Raw genomic sequence first — 21,038 nt, 5'->3', positions numbered from 1 at the left:
GGAGGAACCAGGGTCTAAATTTGGTTCAGGGGTAGATAATCTCCCCCCTGTGAAGCCCCTGCTTGGTGGGTAGTACTTTTCAGAGGTCCTGGGACTTTCAGTTGAATGTAACGGTGTTTGTGAAGTTTACACAGTTGTTGAAACACAGAGGGAGTTCCTGGGAATGCATACTAGTTTAGATTTTTTATTAAGATTTCAAAATATTATTTTATATAATTTTTTTTCTCCATACGTCACTGGACTGATTTGCACAATCTACCCGGGACTACAGCTCGTGGTCGAAACGCAGACAACAATGGGGGCACAGGAACCTTTTAGTTCTGGGGAAAGTAGTTCTGGGGGCTAAAAGACCCTGGAACTCTTGGTGGAAATGCACCTTAAGTGGCTTTCAAAGCCAATATAATTGAATTGAGTCACTCTTATAACATGTATTATCTTTATATCTGATCGATTCCTTTAGTCTGATAGAGTCTCTTTGTGGGAGAATGAGAATAACATAAGTTAGGAATAACAATTTTACAATGTTAGAATTTAATTTAGAGCACGCTTTTGTCCAAAGCAACATATTATAACAGACGCAGCCTTCAACTGGCTAACTACGTTAGCTTACTGCCCCTCTTTTTTAATTTCCAATGTGCATGGCCTTAAAACAATTAAAGTTAATTGACTAGTGGGCTTACATTCCCAGAAGTGACATCATCAGCTTGCCAACAATGTTTTAGAGAGATATTGAGACTTTTAAACGTAAACTAAAAACGTATTTATTCAGTCTGGCTTTTAGGTAGGGTTTAACAATTGTATTACTTACCTTTTACTATAATATTGATTTAAATGTTGCTTTACTGTTTTAGTAATTTTAACTGTTATCTTACTCTATTTTTTATGTATGTATTCAATCATTTATTTATTTTATTTATCTACTCAGTCTTATTGATATATTTAGCCTTAGTTTTATTTTCAACTCTTATCCTTACCCTTTTTAAATGTATTTATTTTAACTATTTGTATTCTTAAATTTGATGCTTTAACTTATTTTAATCACACATTTTCTTTTAAGTGTCCATTAATCTCTATTTTATTTTGTTATTTTAATTTTAATTTTTATTATTATTATTTTTTTTATTATTATCATTATCTTCCCCTAATATGTCTTACCATTGTTTTATTTCTGCTGCTTTCTTGTTTTTCAATCGCTGTAAAGCACTTTGGGTTGAATTTGATTTGTATGAAAGGTGCTATATTAATAAAGCTTGATTGATTGATTAGGGACAATGGTAATGGACTTCTAACTAACATAATAAAGTTCTGTTTAATGCAAAAAAAACAACCCAAAGTGATATCGGCATCACCCATTGAAAACCAATACTGACCAACCACTGTTAAATATTTGACATGTTTAAAAGACTGTCTTATCACAATCTCAATAATACTAATTGTTAATTAAAACCTGCTCAGAGTTTTAAAAACATAATTTTTGTAACAGTCTTCCTGCGTTGTTGTAGTCCTATGGTTTGTGTCAAGGTCAATTAAAGTCAAAAATTACTTAATGCGCATTTAATAACTTCTTCATTCAGGAGGCGATGCTTCCAAACACTGGCGGTATTTCCCTCATGTGACATGTTCAGCTGCAGAGCCACAGAGACCCTTGAGAGAAAAAATGTAATGTGATATTCTCCTGCTCGTCCCACTACTACTTCCAAGAACGCAGATTTAATTTCCTTACATGTTTACCTTTGTTTCATCCCTACCTCCCCCTCCCCTTTAAACATTTCCCTCCTCTCTTCCTTCCCAGGAGAAAACGCAGGCTGACAGCTCTAATAAACAGCAGTGTGAAGCCTCACAGTGACGGCGTATGCAGAGGCAGCCGATGTGATCAATTATCGAGTGGCCGATTCTCTTTAATTAGAGGGTTTAAGTATTGAGTTAGTCTGGGTGGGAAGCTGAGAAGCAGCATGTAAACCAACCTCATTACACTGCAGTGATTCACCTCCCAGGAGCTGTGATCCACGCACTGTTTACACCATGCATTTGTTTCTGTGGTAACATATCGAGTGGAGGAATGGCTCGGTGACAGACACACTGCTTTTCTTTTTCTACCCCCCCACCCCACCTCCTCTACTATCTCTCCATTTTCTTTCTTTCACTCTCCCTCCCACTCACTGCTGAAGAGGCTGTCACACTGCTTTGCCTTTTGTTGTGGAGAGTCTGGAGAGGTAGCACAATGTGTCCTAGTTAAAGCAGTGCCCCATCTGCCCGGCATAATTAGACAATTATGCTGCAAGGATCCGTCATTAATTCCTTTGTGGTGGCCAATTTTCGCACCACAAAGAGGGCTCAGGTTTAGTTTTTCTTTGCACATCTCTCTTCATTTACCCCGGCCCCTGTTATCGTCCTCAAGTATTGATACTGTGGCAACTTGGGGCAGGGAAATATTCTCCTGCCAATATTGACTGGTTTGTACTCTTGTAGCGAAAAGGCCAAGGGGAATATTGGCGTCTGTCTTGTGCTGAATAAAAACAAGCAGCTAGGAAACAGCACTGTGAAAACACAGCCAGACACACAACAAACAAGCATAGTTAATGTATTGAGGTTATGTGTACTGATGAAATATGCATTATGTGGAATGATCGGAGCGTTGCATGTGGGGTGTGTGGAACAATCAGAGCGAGAAAACCTCCACATCAATATTACATTGCATGTTTGACCTACTAAAACATCACCAATTAAATCTGGAATCATCCAATCAGAGTGATGAAATACTAAATGAGCATTTAACCGTCGCTTGTCAGAAATGTTGATCTCTTTTTCAGAGTCATGCTTGTTCTATTGACAGCATCCTAATTTGCTTGGTACATAGGACATCATGTATTATATCATGGAATCCATAATGCTTGGTATATTTATTGGTCGGTAGGTGTTCAAGCTGTATCAGGACTTCCTCAATATAGTCTTGGTAAATAGTGTTTGTTTGAATGATACTCAAACTAAATAATCCTATTCTATACTTGGGCCCAGGGTGTAAAATTTACTTTTTACCTCATCTGCCATTGGCTAATGACCTCCAAACATTTACTGGCCAAAAATATCTTTCAGCGGCCAAATAAAAAAATCATGCCTTATTTGATTTAAATTAATTACCATACGTTTTTATTATGAAAATCCAACTTAAGCCAGGACCGAGGTTGGCCAGCCTTGTCAATTTTCCAGTTTTCTTTGAAATTACTCCGTTTAGCTCTGTTCCTCTTCTTGATCGTCTCCTGCCTCTTTGTTTATCCTTTTTGCTTGTGGTGGCTTCCCGCCGGGTAATGTGTCGCCACATCTTCCTCGAAACGCTCTTCCCGCAGTGCTTCTTCAAGCAAAGGGAATGAGTAGAACTCACCGCTCCCGATGTACCAAATCATAACAGAAGTACAGCGTGCCGCAAGGGTCAAAATAGCCTGACAGTCAGCAGAACTGGGCAAAAGTATAAAAACAAAACCTCACATGCAATACAAAATTTTCCATCGGCCACTGGCGGCTGTGTGTTTTTGTTTTACAAGCCAAAGTGTTAATTTTACGCCCTGCTTGGGCCCTTCTGAACTTTTAGCATACTAATTTTAACATACTAGCATGCTATGTTACATGCTAATGCTAGCATGGCAAGTACCGTAAAGTTTGGAATACAAGTTGCACCAGTATATCAGACGCAGTTTGTTTTTAGAGGGCTCCCATGGTGGTAACAAGGGTTATTCAATATGCATACCAGTTGCAAACACTTTGTGTGTCATCACTATCCTCACTCTCTCTTATGCTCCTCTATCCCTCTTTCCAACCCCAACTCGGTCGAGGCAGATGGCTGTCTAACATGAGTCTGGTTCTGCTCGAGGTTTCTGCCTGTTAAAAGGAAGTTTTATCAAACCAGGAATACACCCTCATTTTATATGTGGTCAAATCAACTGAAAAAGACCTCCAGAAAAAACAGAACAATCATTGTAAAATAAATATCAAACTATGACCAAAGCATACCTGTTTTCTTTTTCACTGATGACTGAATCAAAGTAACGAATCATACAGTTTGTGGAATGACTGAATAAAGACACATCACACGTTGTATCAACTGGATGTCTACGTTTTGTCCCAGGAGCGATATTTGTGTTATGATGTCAATACTTATCATAGTTCAGGCATTTCCACTGGCTTTTAAAAATGATGTGAGGTAGAAATTAAAGTACATGGGGCAGGTGCAGCAGTCTGTATTGTTTCATTCATACTTTTCCAGGAATGTAGTTAGCTGTAACTAGCTAAATACTGTGAGATGCAATGCTCATGGTGGATTAAGATGAGATAAGATCGAGTCCCGTCAGTAAGAGGGGACTGGATATTATGTCTTGATGTTGGGTCTTTGTTAATAATTTAACAGAGTACGGTCTAGACCTGCTATGTTTGTAAAAGCGTCTTGAGATAATGTTTGTTGTGATTTGGTGCTATACAAATATAGATTGATTGATTCCTTTGATATGTTAATCTGTAATATTGGTGGCATTAAAGCAAGATCCAAACCTCTACTATCCTTAATCAATCTGTTTTATACGTGTCATGGTATTTAGGTATTTGACTGGATGCAATTGCAATCTTTGAATTTGTGCTACCTTGGCTTAGAGGTTAGTTTATCATCTGTAAGCTGCATCAAAACACAGTTTTGAGACGCAGTGAAAAATCAATGGTACATCCAAAATAGATCTCTATCTGACTCTAGAGTTACATTCTAAAATGTTATCAGACTCTCCAAATTTTAAGTGTATAAACTGAGCAACTTATATAGTGGCCTCAAACTGAATAAAATGCAAATATCTATGCCCAAAATCTCATTATGTAACAAGATGACTACAGACAGTGTACCTGTCATTTCTGTGTCCACTGATAAAAATAGAACAGAATATTTAAAATGTGAAGAACAGTAAATAAGTGAAGGGAAGCGGAGATGATTTCAGTTACAGGACATCACTTTAACCCCGTCTTCAACTAACCAGTATTTTGAAGAGTGACAGACTGAAGTTCCACCTCAGCTTTCTGTCTGCTGCTTTAGAGAAACCTGCTGCTTGTAAAAGTACAACTCTCTTTCGAACATATGTGTTGTCACATTAAGTGTTTCACAGTTACACTGAGCAACTCAGCTTGACAGAGACATGTGGGAAGATGGCTTATAATGTAACTCAAATCTGATTAGAGCAGTGATCTAATCAGCCATGAATTCATCTGTGAAGACAAGCAGGCAAGAGAAAATCACCGCGGAGAATTCTGTATAATTATCAAAAATCTCACAGCGGTACATTAAAATTCTAATTACGACATATTATCTTAATTGCTAAGGAGATGCAAATCAAAACAAGGTTAACGCTGCTCCCTTAACATGCAGGAGAACATGTGGTGGGAAACTCTTCAGTATTCACTGAATCAGCTTGACTTGTTCGACATGAGAGGCTGTCATTTTGTAATGCTTCCGCCTCTTAGGGGCGATAATCCTAGCTGAGAGCACAAGCAGCAGCGGCGCAGTCGTGCAACAATAAGACAGAACAAACATCTAATTGCTGTGCATTCATTTCCTTTTATTGAATCAAACAAAGCTGGTGACAGCTCCACACAAGGCGACTAATGTTGCTGTCCAGAGAAAAGCATGTACCTCAACGCATCAGGAAATAAGGACAACAGCTTAGTGACAATTTTCTTCTTATTACTAAGCGATTATAATCCTCATCAAAACGAAACAAATCAAGGTTATGGTTGCCAAGAAATTCTGCGAGAGAAATGCCACGTCTAATGTGAAAACAAGAAAAAAAAAAAAGTTGTCAAGAAACTGCAACTCCCGGGGTACACAACAAATTGCTTGCCATAAATTGTGTCTGACAGGTGCACACTGTAACTCTGCAGACATAAGACAGCCGGATGACAGCAGGCACAAGGGGTAATAGTGAAAGGAGAAGAACATGCCATTGAACATGGATTTATGAGCAGGTCCAGACTGGAGTGATCCATCAGTGGTGTCACGTAGCATCAAACAGGGTTATGTTTAGGACACGTTCGGATGAGACTTCAGAGGTTTTAAGGGGGTGGGGACTTAAAAACACAGGTTTTGAAGCAAGTTGATGGTTCTTTAGTCATAGAGAAATCTGTTGCTGCTAAGAAATCCAGTACATTTTTGTATTGGAATAATAACTTTCTGATGGAGAGCCCCAATTGTCCTCGGCTCAGGCTTTAGAGATGAAATGCTATTGTGTTCCAGGTCATTTAAAGATAATTTACATGGAAGGAATTTGAAAATATTTATCATTTTACTGCTTTTAGATTGATTAGCAACTGAACAGGTTCATGACCAAGAAAAATGTATCCACATTTCAAGGCTAAACAGACTCATTACCCCTTACCAAACAACAGCTAATAAAAGCATTCAGCCACTTCCTCTCTTGCATGGTGTTAGCTAGGATGTTGCTAGCAATGTAAACATTACTGTTAGGTAAGAAGTGGTTGAATGTTAACATTACCATTTGATAACCTCCTACCTACCAGCAATGCTAACTTGGTTGTGCCTCAGTGCTAACATTAGCAGCTAATACATGGCGAGTAAGAATGCTGCTAAACTCTACAATAACTGTTCGATAACATGTGTATAGAAATCAAGAAGGCTTCATTTTCTAGCTTACAGTAATGTTAGCTTGGATATGACAAATTGCTAACATATGCAAAAAGTCAAAACGTCGCATCCGTGACGTCACCCATCTGTTTCTGAAGCATTCTTTTGAAGCCAATCGCTCGACAGCATCAATATTGCTGCTGTGGAGCGATTGTGATGTAAAGAGGTGGGCTTTGAGCCTCCTAGCCAACAGCTACAGTGTTCCCGCCACTCAATCAAGTCAGCTGTTCCTCTCATTGGAAGACTCGTAATCTCAATATCTTTAAAATTGGCGCGTTAGAAAATAACTCCCCCGTGTCACACATCACAGTGTGTGCTGATCGAGAAATGAGCTATCCAGACTACACTCGTCTTTTGTACCAGGCTGTAAACATGTTTATTTCTGCTGTAAAGATCGGCTTTTTTGAATTGGTGTGTATGTGGTTTCCAGTACCTACGGAGCCAGCCTCAAGTGGATCCTTGGTGAACAGCAGTTTTTAGCACTTCCACATTGGACTCATTTTTAGACCGGAGGTTGCAGCTTGGTCCAGAGTTATTATCATTACCTCCACTACAGGCTGAATTCTAACCTAATTATTTTATAATGTTGCATTTCATAATAGGAAATACTTACATTTTTAGCTAACTGTAATGTTACATAGGGTGTAGCCACGTCTGAGTGTAATAGCCAGGAAGTTACTGAATACTAACAGAACAGTTTGGCAATGTTATAAAAAGTGATAGAACACTTAAACTGAAGCTAGCTGTTATCTAGGATGTATCTGGATGTTAACATTAGCAGCTAATATTAGCATTGCATGGGAACTGTCCGAGAGCTAACAAAACCTTTGAAAAAAGCTTTTGGATGTGATCGGAAAAGTTCAAATTCTTCCCTTCCATTTTCTAGCATGTGGCCGAATGCTAACATAAGCACCCTGTAAGTGTTAGCTAGTGAGTGACCATGGCCATCCCATAATATTTGATTTTAGGTGAAGGTTTTATGAGCATACCGCATCAAGTGGGGACATTGAGATATGCTGTATGGGTGACACCCAAGCGGCAAACTCCGGTCTCAAACGATGAAGCCAATGCGGAAGTGATATAAACTGCAATACATCGAAAATCCGCTTGAGGCTGGCTGCAGAAACACCGGAAACCACATAGATATGAATGGGAAAAAGACGATCTTTGCAGCATTAATAAACATGTTTATAGCCTGGTTCAAAAAACGGCTTAGCCCTACAACGCTAATCTCTCTAATGGCATACACTGTACGGGGGGTGAATTTTTTTCTAACGTGATGGTTAAGAAGATATTAAGATTATGAGTTTTGCCCAAATAAGGACATGACTGACGTGACTCCCGGTCGGGAACACACAGCCATTGGCTAAGATACTCACACTACGTCACACTCTGCCTAGTTGAGTTCCGCATTACCAATATGGCTGCCGCCGTCGATTTGCTTCAAAACAGCTCTCAGGAACAGATGGGTGACGTCACGGATACTACGTCCATATTTTTTACAGTCTATGGTGACACCATCATTCATTAATGCATATAAAATATTTTATATATATGATATGCAATGTATTTGTATGAATCTTATGTACTTTGGCAACAACATGTCTTTGTTCATGCCAATAAAGCAAATTGAATTGAATTGAATTGAATTGAGTGGGCGAGAGCAAACTTTACTGTTTGATTGATGTTCAATTCCAAACTTGAAAACACATCAATATGGACTTATAGCAGCGATCAACATCCTACCCAAAGTATGATGTCTCAGAAAAAAAACACTGCTTGGTGAATATGCTTTTTTCAGAGCTTCATTCAGCTGGCTAATAACAGTATGTGAAATATTTAAACTAATTACAGCCATTTCTGAAAACATCACATTCCTGACAGAAAATAATAAACTAGAGGTGCCCAGTGTTTCTACTAAAAGATATTGGAGTTGCTCTACCAATTGGCGCTGGGATCATGGTTACCCACATACTGTAAATTGAGTTTGTCTTTGTCACTTTCTCCCATAAACACACACAGAGTGCAAAAAGTCTCCCTTCCCTTGCTGGACAGAAATAAATGGAGACCCCAGGAGTTCCCTTTGGCCCTGGCCCTAGCGGTCTATAACAGAGCCGACAGCTCCGATCACTCCTGAGAAAGCAAAAGCTGCTCGGGGATCGCTTTACAATTCTCAGGGGTTCAAATAACCTGATCTTGAACTGATCCGGCACGCTGATCCTTCGGTATTGGGTTAGGAACGTGTGAAGGGGCCTGTTGAATGAGCTCGCTGGATATCAACATCCTCACTCCGTGTTGCTCCAGCCCCGGCAGATTGTTTGACTTGATTAGTCTCTGCCCGAGTGTTAGACTAGCCTTCCAGACACCGGTATCAATGTGTCAGAGGGAAAAGTGCTCTCCCAAGTCTCAAGGTGGAGCCCATTACCCTGAGTGAGAGCACTGTAAGTTAATAGGATTTGCTCCCGATCAAGAGACTGAGCTATTTCCTGAGGCTGTTACAGACTGAAGCACAAAAATAAATGTTCCTTTATTCAACACTATTAAGCGTGCCCCCCTCCCTCCTTCCAAAAAAACTCCAACACCACCACCAACCACTCTGACCCCACCTCTCCGTTTGCTCCTTGTTGGAATATCTGTTTTTACTGCAGGAGGTTGTGCTCTCCCTCACTTGTTCCCCTGTGTTTTTTTTCTTCTCTCCAGCAGCCAGTAAAACTAAAAGGTTGGCACTTTTTGTCTAAAGGAGCCATTTGTTCAGGTGAAAATGAAACTTGCATGGTAAGCAGAGCCAGGCCTGCGGTTGGACAGGGGGGGCAGAGGGGATTCCAGATTAATCATATGGACTGTACACCGTGAGGATATTCATTGAGGAGTAATTGCCAAGGGGCTTTATGTAATGTATTCTCCCCATGAGGTAAAACCTTGTAGCAGGGAGAAAAGGATAATAGAGTAAGAGGATCCTATAAAAATGTTTGCTGCTCCAACCTTTAACTCCGAGCTTAACCCTGACCTCAGATAGTAATTACAGAGTTAATTGCCAACTGATCTAAGGAGGAGGCTCCATCCAGCTTTACTGCAGATGTCAATTGGGCTTAAGAGGCTCTGTCTGAGGTGCAACAGATCACAGATTGTCTTGCATAATTTAAAGAAAGGACAATTAGCAGTAGAAGGTCAAGAAGTGTGTGGTGTTAAAGTTTTTGGTGTTAAAGTTTAGAGCAAAGAGAGCAGGCCAGTAATTCAATATTGTCACTACGACTTAGGGAGACTCTTGTTAAAACTACTTGAAGATGTCCGCCATTTCTGTTTTTAAATTCATGAATTGAATGACTCCAATTCTGGTTTTATGATAAGTTTGCGACATGGGGTCAACTCATCCTATTATTTTGTGTCAATTTAAAGTCATTCTGGTGGCTATTGAAAGTTATTGTTGATCATTTATTGTGGTATAAGTCCCTAAAGTGGAGAACTCCTCAACGAGTTCAATCGACTTAACAATTAAACATTATCACTATTACTTGTCAGCACCAGAATTGCTAGCTGGTTGAACCAATTAACATTTTTATTATTATTATTATTATTATTGTTATTATTATAGTCCGGCTGGTCATATGTTGTGTCTAAGGTGTAGCGCAGCCACCTACCACTAGCTGGGGCTGTAGCTTCAGTTAAAGGCTACCACTATAATACTTTACTACCCAGATGTAAACAAGCACAGATGACAAATGACATAGCATAGCCTGGCACACATTTTCAGTATTCTAATCTAGGAAATGGATATTAAGTTTTATGTAGGTTGTTTTTGGTTAAACTGGCATACAACCAGTCAGCTTGTGTATCCAGTTCAGGCATTAACCTGCAAGAGGGGGTCGAAAGCTGGTGGTGCTTGCTCTGCTAGTGTTAGCCATTAGAAAACTAACCTGATGTTGTTTACCTGCACACTCTGTGCAGGGGCTGTCCAGAACTTTTTGACTGGGGTGGCACAACTGAGGCTCTCACATAGGCAGGGGTGGCCAGTGCATTTTACCCTTTCTGTCTTCACAACCTACTTTCAATAAAGTATCAAACAGTTGTTATATTCCTTTTGACTTAAAACATGACAAAGTGGCATACATCTTCTAGGTTTAATTCTTTAAGGACAAGATGTTTTTTCAAAGTCACATTTGAGGGCACTAATAAAGAAATCTACTGGCAGCCTTTTAACTCATCCCAAATTATAGATTTTAACAGAAACTCCACCTCTGACATGGCAAACAGCCAATCATAGTTTAGGATTTTGGGGTGGCCAATTGGATAAATAACAGCAATTAAATAACAGTAATAGAATATTCTGATGTGTGATATATGTGATGTATGATAGGTATTTTGCTGCACAGTGCTCTGGCATCTTGAAGTCTCTGCTGCTTCAGTTTACAGGTAGGATCATGGGTATGATGACCAGATCAAGATAGCAGCCGTTTTTCTTGTGCCCCCAGCAGCCAATGCAGCGTCTACAATTTCTATGTCTATGGTTTTACCCATCAAGTTTCTTTCCCTAGGAAACCCCGAACAAAGGCTGTTTTGGCAGCATTCTGTTTATCACTTCTTCTGATACTTACCATCTGCATTGATTACAGACATTAATAATAACTGAAGCCGTCTCTCCGATTATCTTGTTTGCTTTGTTAGGTCATAAAGAGGCCCCATTACTAATTTCAGTCTGTTATATAACCAGCTAAAATCTCCTCACAGGAGCTTTAAATGCCGTAATTGAATATCAAAGATTGTGTCTTATGAATGTCTAGAAGCTTGATTAACACAGCTTATAGCAGTGGTACACAACACAACAAGTTAAATTGAACATTCATTTCATCATTAATATATTGAATACATTTGTCATGTTGCGTTATTTAGTGAAATAGTTGTAATACACTGTTATTGATCTTTCCAAAATTGACATCAGCCATGTTTACAAGAGCTAATTTCAACCATATTGCTGGCTTTAACAGTAACCAGTCAGCCTTTGGTTTGCATGACAACACACAACCCAAGTTTTGACAACTTAGGGTAGAAAATACAGCAAAGCACATTAGACTATATAATAATCCTCTGTGAGTGAAAGCAAAAACAGACAGATTTCCTCTGGATTTGTTTAAAACCTTAAGAGAGAATAGAGCTGGCGCGCATTTCAGCACAGATCTGAGCGTGGCTCACTCAGGAAACCCGAATGTCTTCACTGAGTCAAAATAGTTAAGTTGAGCCTGTGCTGCCATAAACCCGGTGGGAGAGCTTGGAATAATCTAGGCGATGTTAATGATGCAATTTATATGTGAGGGGACCGGTGTTTGGCAGGCTCTTTCCGTCTGAGCGGGCTGCACAACCCAGCGAGCTCCCAGCACCCCCTGCTAGATGGAGGGGGTGGAGTAGGAGGAGGATGTCAGAGCCCATGTGAAAAGAGGGAGCGAGCGAAGCACTGATAAGAGCCATTACTATTAGTGTCTGTCTGTCACCTGCTGTGCGTCATCCAGCCTTCTCTCTCTCCACATGCGCCCCCATCCCCGTCGCTCCATCCCCATCCCTTTTCCTCAGGCACATCACTTCAAATTTGCACTCACCTACACATTTTCCATCCTGTCACAGATATACTCCGTTGGCTCGAAAAACTGAGCTGAGCCGCACTCTGAAAAACTACCGTGAGCTTTGTTTCAAAACAGTTTGAATTAGTGAAGGTGCAGACAGCTGCTAGCGTTTACTGGATAAACAAAATAGCTGTAGATGAATTACTGGATTGGCTCAAGGGGATGTTATATTCTACACATCCAGCTTCTCAGTTTTTCCAAGCAAACACAAAGCCTAATTTGGTATTTCATTTATTACTTGGCACAATACGACAGCTCCTTAAACTTATGAACTCAGGAGAAATGAACAGTAATTGCAGGCTGTTCTTTATTTTCTTAAAACCTTTTTAACCAAAATATTTAAAGCTGTTTTTCTCAGTTGCTATGCAACACATCAACCGCAAGAGTGGGAGCATGCTGAGAATGTGCCAAATAAATGCTTCTGCCACAGACATTCTGCGGGGAAATATGAGAGAGGGGCATCGTTCAGTCATAATCACAGGAAAATGTAGAGCAGTTGTGTAAAAGGCACAATCATCCTTTTATTCAGTTGTTACTTGACCTGCGTCGACACATGATTCCAACTAAAAGTTCATTTAATGAAGCATTGTTTACAGTCTGAAAGGCACTTACACCAGGAGATATATCTTTCATCATCTGCTCACCAAAACACACAAGTGCCTGCTTTTAACTGCAGAACATGGCAGGGGAACTGAGCGTCCTGTGCAAAATATCATCTGTAATTTGACATGAAAATGCTGCCAGATATGTAGACTACTGTCTGTTTCACAAGTCCTTTTAGATTTCACTCAGAGCTTGCCTGGAGCCCGGGCAACTGTACAACAGCCAGGCAAAAAGCAAGCGAGCACATAGTTCTGCCTTTCTTCCTGAGCCTGGAACCAAGGACTTAAAGCAAGGACACGTTATGCAAGATATCACATTCAATTCTGCTGCCAGCCTCTGAGGCCAGATGATACACATTGAGTGCGTCTGTCTCTCGAGCCCTCAATGTTAATCAACACTCTTTCCAATGCATACTTATGAGTTACAATCTACTCCCCACGTCTTCCCTTTGGCAGCCTAAATTAAGTCGCAAATTTGACGGCAAATTAACTTCAACTGGGACGGTAATGTGTCACCTATACAGCAATCTGTGCCATTTCTTTGCCGGGGCGACACAAACCTTGTGCATCTGAGGGGAAAATTAAATCAAACAAATTATTTGTTGTGTGAAAGTCAAATTTGAGGAAACAGAAGAAAGAAGGCGCCACGCGGCAGGGCCATCAGCTGTTAACAAATCCCTCTGATGACAAAGCCTTGCATAATCGCTCAGTCAACCTTTATCACTGTGATCACAGAGCCGGAGATTTAATGCACGCTGGTATTAGCTGTGACATACAGTCACAATACAGTCGAGGTGGGAGGAACACATGCTCAGACAGTGTGTGTACGTACGTGTGGGTGTTGAGGGGAGGTGGTTGTGGCACCAACAGAGATCTCCCCACTTCATCATTGAGTAAATGGCACCACAGACGTGAGCCTCGACTTCACAGCTGCCTCATGGCGGGTGACATTGAAGCCCACGCATGAACACATCGCTCATCAAAGCGAATGAGGCGTTCTTTGCTTCCTCTGCATGTGACGAGGAAAAACAATGGCAAGCACCCCCTCAAGTGCGCATTTGCACACCTGGAATGTCTAGAATGAGCGGAGATGGGGGAAGAGAAGAGGGGGAGAGGGAAAGAAATCCATTTGGTTTCATGGATCCCTCACAAGAAGCTTAACAGACTGTGACCTTCCACTGCTTGGTAATGGGAAGGAAACGGCAAGACCCCGATGCCATAAAACGGCTCAGGGCGGGTGCTAACAGTGGTTCTGCAATTAACCTGTCTTAAAACAAACAAGAGGCTTTTCGCTTTAACAACGGGGACATGCTTTAGAGGGTTGATTTCTGCAGCATGGAAGTCAACGGCCCACCAGGGTTGGGGTTTTAATCGGTTATTAGCGTGCTCATTTCGGCACAGCTGCGCCGACATCTTTGCAACTCAGCTTGATGTGATCAGAAACAAAAAAGTCAAAGCTCTTACGCAGCAGCGGAATGAACCACCGATGAAAGTCTCAAAAGCCCTCCAAGCCTCTCCACAGACAAAGAATATTTGTCTTAACACTACTCATTAAGTGTGAAAAGCATGTAAGTGAAAACAGAACGCAACAGTAAAATTGCACATCCTCCCTTTAAGTTCAGGCGTATAGTTTGAACACAAAAGCTCCACTCTTTCTCCTTAACTGTCCTCTTTTTCTCTAAGTGGAACCAGACGTAGGCATTTCTTCATTTAGCCCATTCAAATGGAGGCGAATTGCTGTTCTTTATTTATTTAACAAAACGAGCTGTAAAAGCCAAACATTAGGTCATGGAATATTTTCAAACCCGGAGAAATAAGTCAATGCCTTCAATGAGACATCAAACCCAGTTTAAGTATCCCCCCCTTTACAAAATATGAGCTGGTGAGGATCTTTTTTTCTTTTTCTCTCGGAGTCAAGTAGTGCTGTGGGACTTTTTCTGGTTTTTAAATACAACTTTCAACAGTGTGGCGCACATGCGTTTCCAATTAAGAGCTCATGCAAGCCTGGGCCCCATTCACCCCGTCCACAATTGACCAAGTCTGAGGAAATGTTAAACAGGCATCAGAACCATAACAGAGCCTGCAGATTTTTCATAAGCCTTTACTTTCTAAACAATAATTAAGACATCACATTGAATTGATGATATGGACTGCTAACGTTGCATGAAATCTAAATACAGAAGAAAAAAAAGCAGAGCTCACTTAATCATAAGTTTTTGTGACGCGTTCACAGCTCCAGCACTTAACCGTAGCAATTTGTCCCCCTTTTGGTGAGCGGGTACAAAGCCTGCTTACAGTGCAGAGAAATAAAACGTGTCAATGGCGTTGATTTGTGAGGATCATAATGAGAATGCACGGTTTACACGAGGCACTCGGAGTTGGATCTACTTCCCTGGAAGCAGCAATAACTCCCTATGAGCCTGTCTCTGCTCAGACTTCAATCTCGGGGCCCTAAGGAGCTGTTGGAGGACTTTGATGTTCTGTCTAAATGAATTGACTGTGCTTCTTGATACAGCCCTCCAGTCAACTGCCTCTCCCCCCACCGATTCTGTCACCTGTGATAAACACCATGCGTGCTCACTCGCCGGTACCAAAATTCTTGATCACATGCTCAGAAAGGGCCATGATTTTTTTTCCCCCCCTTCGCCTTTCAACTTTATAAATGACTGAAAAAAATATGGTTGTTGTTTCCCGCCGTGCCCTATCTGAGCAGGGAGCCCTTTGATGTGCAAGGCTGTATGTGAGCAAGCAACGCTGGGGCTGCTTTTTGTTACCTTACAGACCTGCTACATCCAGTAGGTGAGCCTTTATGTCAGATGGCCCTTCAGGGCATGGTGTTTGTTAGAGCCTGGGCAAAGGCAACAACCTCCAACCCACTTCTATCATTGGATTTTTTTTTCTTCTTCTTCTTCAGGAGTCAGAGCCAGAGAGATGTGCATACAAGCTTGCAACTTTAGCGACTTGATCCAGACAAGATGTAAGGCTTATTGAGGAGCACTGGTGCACAGCTAAGGAAGTACAAATGTGTTGAAACATCTAGTTTTTGACTTAGTTTGTTGCAGAGTGTGCTTGGAATTTAAAGGAGTAGTGACAGGAGCCACAATTCAATGCAAAGAAATAAAATGTTGTCGTACTAAAGACAGCATTTAGTGTAACTAATCAAGAACTAGCAATGGTTGACTTCAATCAAAGATTGGGGTAGAGACAGTGGTTAAAAGGAAACAATACTTATCCGTCTAAGCTTCAGTTCGGTCAATTCTCATTTGACCAAATCCAATTACCATCGATTCTACATCTCCGTAAAGCTGAGCTTTAGGTTTTCCTTGATAGTGCAGAAATCTTAACTAGGATGAAGCAGCAGTATTTAACCTATTACAGCCTCCGATGAAGCGGTCTGGTTTTGCAGGAAAGTACGAGTTCTACTGGCGAAGGCATTGATCCTCCCACACCCTGGGTTTTCCCAGCGTGCGCAGCGATTCCTGAGCAAAGCCTCTGAACACCTCTCTCCCTCTCTCTCCTCCAGCAGCGACGCTGCTCCTGAGCAAACCTGCCCTGGATCGAGCATCTCATTTAGTCACTGGACCCTTTGATGTGGATTCAGTGCTGCAGTGCATATCATTCGTGTTTGAAGGTTCAGTTTCCACAATACAGCAGGGTTTGAAGTTTCACATATTGCAAGTGCTACAATGTGATAATCTGGGAGCCGGTTATGCATTATACATTTTTCATAAAAGAACACCATCACCTGAAAGTGAAATGTGGAAAAAGTCAGCGCTTCAAGGTATATATTGACAGAAACTGTTTCTGAGACTTCTGGGTGTGGGACGAAAACACTCTTGTTATCTTGAGCACTTCAGAATCAGCTCTACATCTTACCTTGGAAGGGGGTAAATATCCAAATAAACAGAGTAGAATAACATTTGACTGGGGTCTGCCATGCCATTATGAGACAGAATTATTTAGTTGACTCAATGTTTCTCACAAAAGAACAGAGGCGTTGACGGCTAGCAGCAAACAGCTCCTTCAACATCTGATTTCTCAAGGGAGATGATGAGCAGCTTTTGGTGCTTCCTAGACTGCCTTCATATAGAAGACATGAAAAACCTTATCAAAGTCTGTGTTTACCCTGGATTTTAGATGAGACATGGATGCAGTCACTGGTTTGAGACGTAAAGCCAATTAATAAGTGACATTAAACTGCATTCTTTCATTAGCCAGCAGGGGGAGACTCCATTCCAAAAGTAGTCAATTTTTTTAAAATCAGATGGGAAATTTTGAATCCTTCTCATTTGATTATTTAATCCACTAAACATTTTCTTTACTTGAGCTCTAGACAGGTTTCCCTAAGAGGACAGTAAAGCGTGAGGTACTGTATTATGTAATATTGTATCCTATTATATAATATCGTATTAAATAATATTGTATCATCTCGTTAACATATTGTGTCATATCCTATTGTATCAGACCGTATAATATATTCTATCATATTGTATTGTATCCTATGGTACCATATCTTATAAAATAATACCATTCCATACTGTATTGTATCGTATCATTCGGAATTCTAGCAAATAGCATCGTATCCTATCATGTGGTATTGTTCCATATTGTATCGTACCTTATTGTGTTACATAATATCGTATCATCTCTTATCGTAAGTAACATAACGTACTGTTACAAATCATATCATTTCGCATCGTAGCCTATCATGTGGTATTGTATTGTATCGTACCTTATTGTGTTACATAATATCGTATCGTACTTTATTGTGTTACATATTGTATTATAACGTAATGTATCGTTACAAATCATATATCAAATTGTATCTTATCATGTGGTATTGTTCAGTATTGTATCGTACCTTATCTTGTTATATAATATCATGTCGTAGCATTCCAAACCGTATCGTATTGTATTGTATCCTATCATACTATACTGTACAGTAATATATCCTACCTAATCCTTTGGTATAATATCGTGACATACAATAATACTGTATTGTATTGTATCATATCAGAATTGTATAATATCAAACAATGGCTACGTTTACATGAGACTTTTGATTCCTCTTTAATTCAGAATTAAAATTAAATTCTCTTTGAAAATATTAAAAATGACCTTGTAAACACCTAATTCCGAATGAAAATGACTATTCCGAATTAAACTGAAATCCGAAGTAAATGTCTGGTTTATTCTGATTTTAAATCTGAATTGAATAATTCCTCGATCATGTATACGTTCATTCCGCTTTAAATTGATTCCGGTAGTTCTGTGCATGCTCGTTCCCTTGTCCTATCACGATGACGCACATATTCCGTGCTGGCGAGCACATATTCCAGGATGGCCGCCCGAAGCAAGCGTTGGACTCGAGCCGAGACTATTTATTATACCCGTCAGCTGACGAAAGTGAAGCAGTATGTTTGTGTCAAGCTGCTTATTCAAAACTATAATCAAAATCAAAGCGAAAATTGTACTTACTGTGTGGTCCAACCGAAAATAAAAGAAGCAGGAACTTGAGTCTGTTTTGTTCCGGTAGACGTAAATACAGTATGTCACGCCCGCCCCTGTCCAATCAGAACCCTTCCTAACTCCCAGACCTTAAACAGAATTGAATAAAGACGATTAAATGTGTTTTCCATGTAAACCTCAATTCGGAATTACTATTTCCATGTAAACGTGAAGGAGAATACTTTAATTCTGAATAATTAATTCCAAATTAAAAAACATCATGTAACTGTGGCCAATATGGCATAGTACAGTATCACATCGTATAATATCGCACTCTATCTTATCATATCGTATGCTATGGTATCGTATTGTATAATGTTGTATAATTTCATGTTTTGTTGTATCTTATTGTATCACATAATATAGTACTGTATAATGATGAATGGTCTGTTATGGTATAGTATCAGAACTTGAGGCTTTCAAAAGGAGGTTCACAAACCAATATGGGGCATTGTGGTAATAAATAAACTTTCAGCCTGTGTCTTAAATTAGGCAAACCAAACTAAATGGAATGCTTTAGCTCATGGAAATACAAGAAAAGAGAATTGCTAATTACAATTTTCAAGTTTTTAATTGGCACAAGTGGGAAAGTGGGCCGACCATATCTTAAAATCTAAAAGCATCAAGCACACAACATCAAATAAGGGGGGAGTTGATGCCCAAATAATAAAAATCAAGTTGGCAGTTAATGTCTGTAAGTGACTGAGGCTTCTGCAAACACTTCTGATCTTGATAATTAAAGAGTGTTTGTGTGGAGGTGCACAGCCCCTCATCTCTTTTTAAAGGATCCTTACTGTCTCAAAAGCACCGAGATGCTGGCAGCCTGAGGGCCTGCCTGCTTTCTTTTCCATCTCTCCACATCTTTCTTGTGCTAAATACACACAAACACGCATTAAAAACACACACAAACATGTGCACAAATACGTATTCCACACACTGTACTGACACGAACAAACAAAAAACCCACACACAAGAAAGAGTCCACGCTTTCACAAACATCAGCCTCTCAATTAGCTTCTGCACTCATTTCTCCTTGGAAGAGAATTATTTTTCAGCTGGATGCTTTTTCTTTGTTTATTGTGAGCAGACCAAAGCCTTATCAGCAGCTAATCACTGCATGTCAAATTCACAGACTTACTGCAGTCGCTCAAAAAAAAAAAAGAAAGATTCAGTGAATAATCTTCTCAAGTTCAGATTGCCGTTTTAGATTTGGACAATCACCAATTTCTTTTAGATGCTAAAATCTGTCTGACAGCCAGGGAGAAGATCAGCATTTGTTTGATATAATTTGTTGTGACATGTTAATTGCATCTACTTGTAATTCTCTCTAATTGATGTTTGATATGTCTCAGGAAATTAGGCCAACTAGATAACACTGCAAATATTATGAAGCCTCCCCGCCTTTCTATTTCCATGGCAGGTCTGATGAATTCACAACACCTAAAAGTGTAATGTGTCAACATGCTGTGCAGCTATGCTCTGTATTCCCAGTGCTGCCAGGCTGACAAATCTAAGGTTACAGACATACCGCTGTATATTCAAAACACATTCAGGCACACAGCAGAAGGCCAGAGAAGACTAACCTGAGCAATTTTCACTGAGTTCTGTGTTGAACCACCGGCATGGTACTCGACTTTGTTCCTCTTGACAATTTCTGCGAACCTGAAATACAGAAAGAGAGATAGATGATGTGAATTAAAAAAAATATGGCTTTAACCAAAAGAGAATTTGACTAGACCTGCTAATGCAGGATAAACACTAGATACAAGCACCTGTTAAATTGGCACACAACCAATTTCTTAAAATTTGACACATTACAAAATGTGTAGGAGGAGGGAGACAAAATCATAAGTACCACAAACTGCCCAATACAAAATCCATTAGGAGAGCTTAAATGAAATGGATTTGATGAAAAATGTCCATCCCACAAAATGTTTTGACACCATAATCATTTCCAATTCATAACTACTATTAGTCTTGAGCAAGCGGCAACCTCAGGTCTAAAAATATGAGTCCAGGGCGGAAGTGCTAAAAACTGCAGTTCATCGAGGATCCGCTTGAGACTGGCTCTGGAAGTACAGGGTACCACATACACACCAATTCAAAAAAGATGATCTTTACAACAGAAATAAACATGTTTACAGCCTGGTACAAAAGACGAGTGTAGTCTGGATAGCTCATTTCTCGATCGGCACACACTGTACAGGGGGTGGATTTTTTTTCTAACGCGGCAATTTCGAAGATATTGAGATTACGAGTCTTCCAATGAGAGGCACAGCTGACTTGATTGACAGGAGGGAACACTGTAGCTGTTGGCTAGGAGGCTCAAAGCCCGCCTCTTTACGTCACACTCGCTCGACAGCAGCAATATGGCTGCGGCCGTTGATTGGCCTCAAAACAGCGCTTCATAAACAGATGGGTGACGTCATGGATCCTACATCCATATTTTATACAGTCTATGGTCTTGAGTTGTAATTCTATCCACCTGGCTAACTAAGCAGACTGTTATGCTAATGATAACATTACAACATAAACATAATAGACAAATGTAAATCCCTTCATGGTATGCTTATATGGCATGTAAGAGTTAGCATTCCAACATACTAAAATTAGCATGCCATTAGCATCTAAGCATTCTGCAGGACAGAC

At 40.1% G+C, this 21,038-nt stretch overlaps 1 protein-coding gene across 3 annotated transcripts in view; it reads right to left on the bottom strand.

Moving 5' to 3' along the window:
- Positions 1–21,038, bottom strand: part of adkb (adenosine kinase b) — a 162,137-nt gene that overhangs the window by 118,161 nt on the left and 22,938 nt on the right. For all 3 annotated transcript variants that reach the window (XM_034707955.1, XM_034707956.1, XM_034707957.1), the window contains one exon: positions 19,973–20,051. In XM_034707955.1, coding sequence (XP_034563846.1) covers positions 19,973–20,051 — 79 coding nt within the window. The remainder of the gene's footprint in view (positions 1–19,972; positions 20,052–21,038) is intronic.

The sequence above is a fragment of the Notolabrus celidotus genome, chromosome 18 (assembly GCF_009762535.1).
Source record: "Notolabrus celidotus isolate fNotCel1 chromosome 18, fNotCel1.pri, whole genome shotgun sequence".
Taxonomy (NCBI): domain Eukaryota; kingdom Metazoa; phylum Chordata; class Actinopteri; order Labriformes; family Labridae; genus Notolabrus; species Notolabrus celidotus.
Note: the sequence above shows the minus strand (reverse complement) of the source record. Positions and strands in the feature narration are given on the sequence as shown.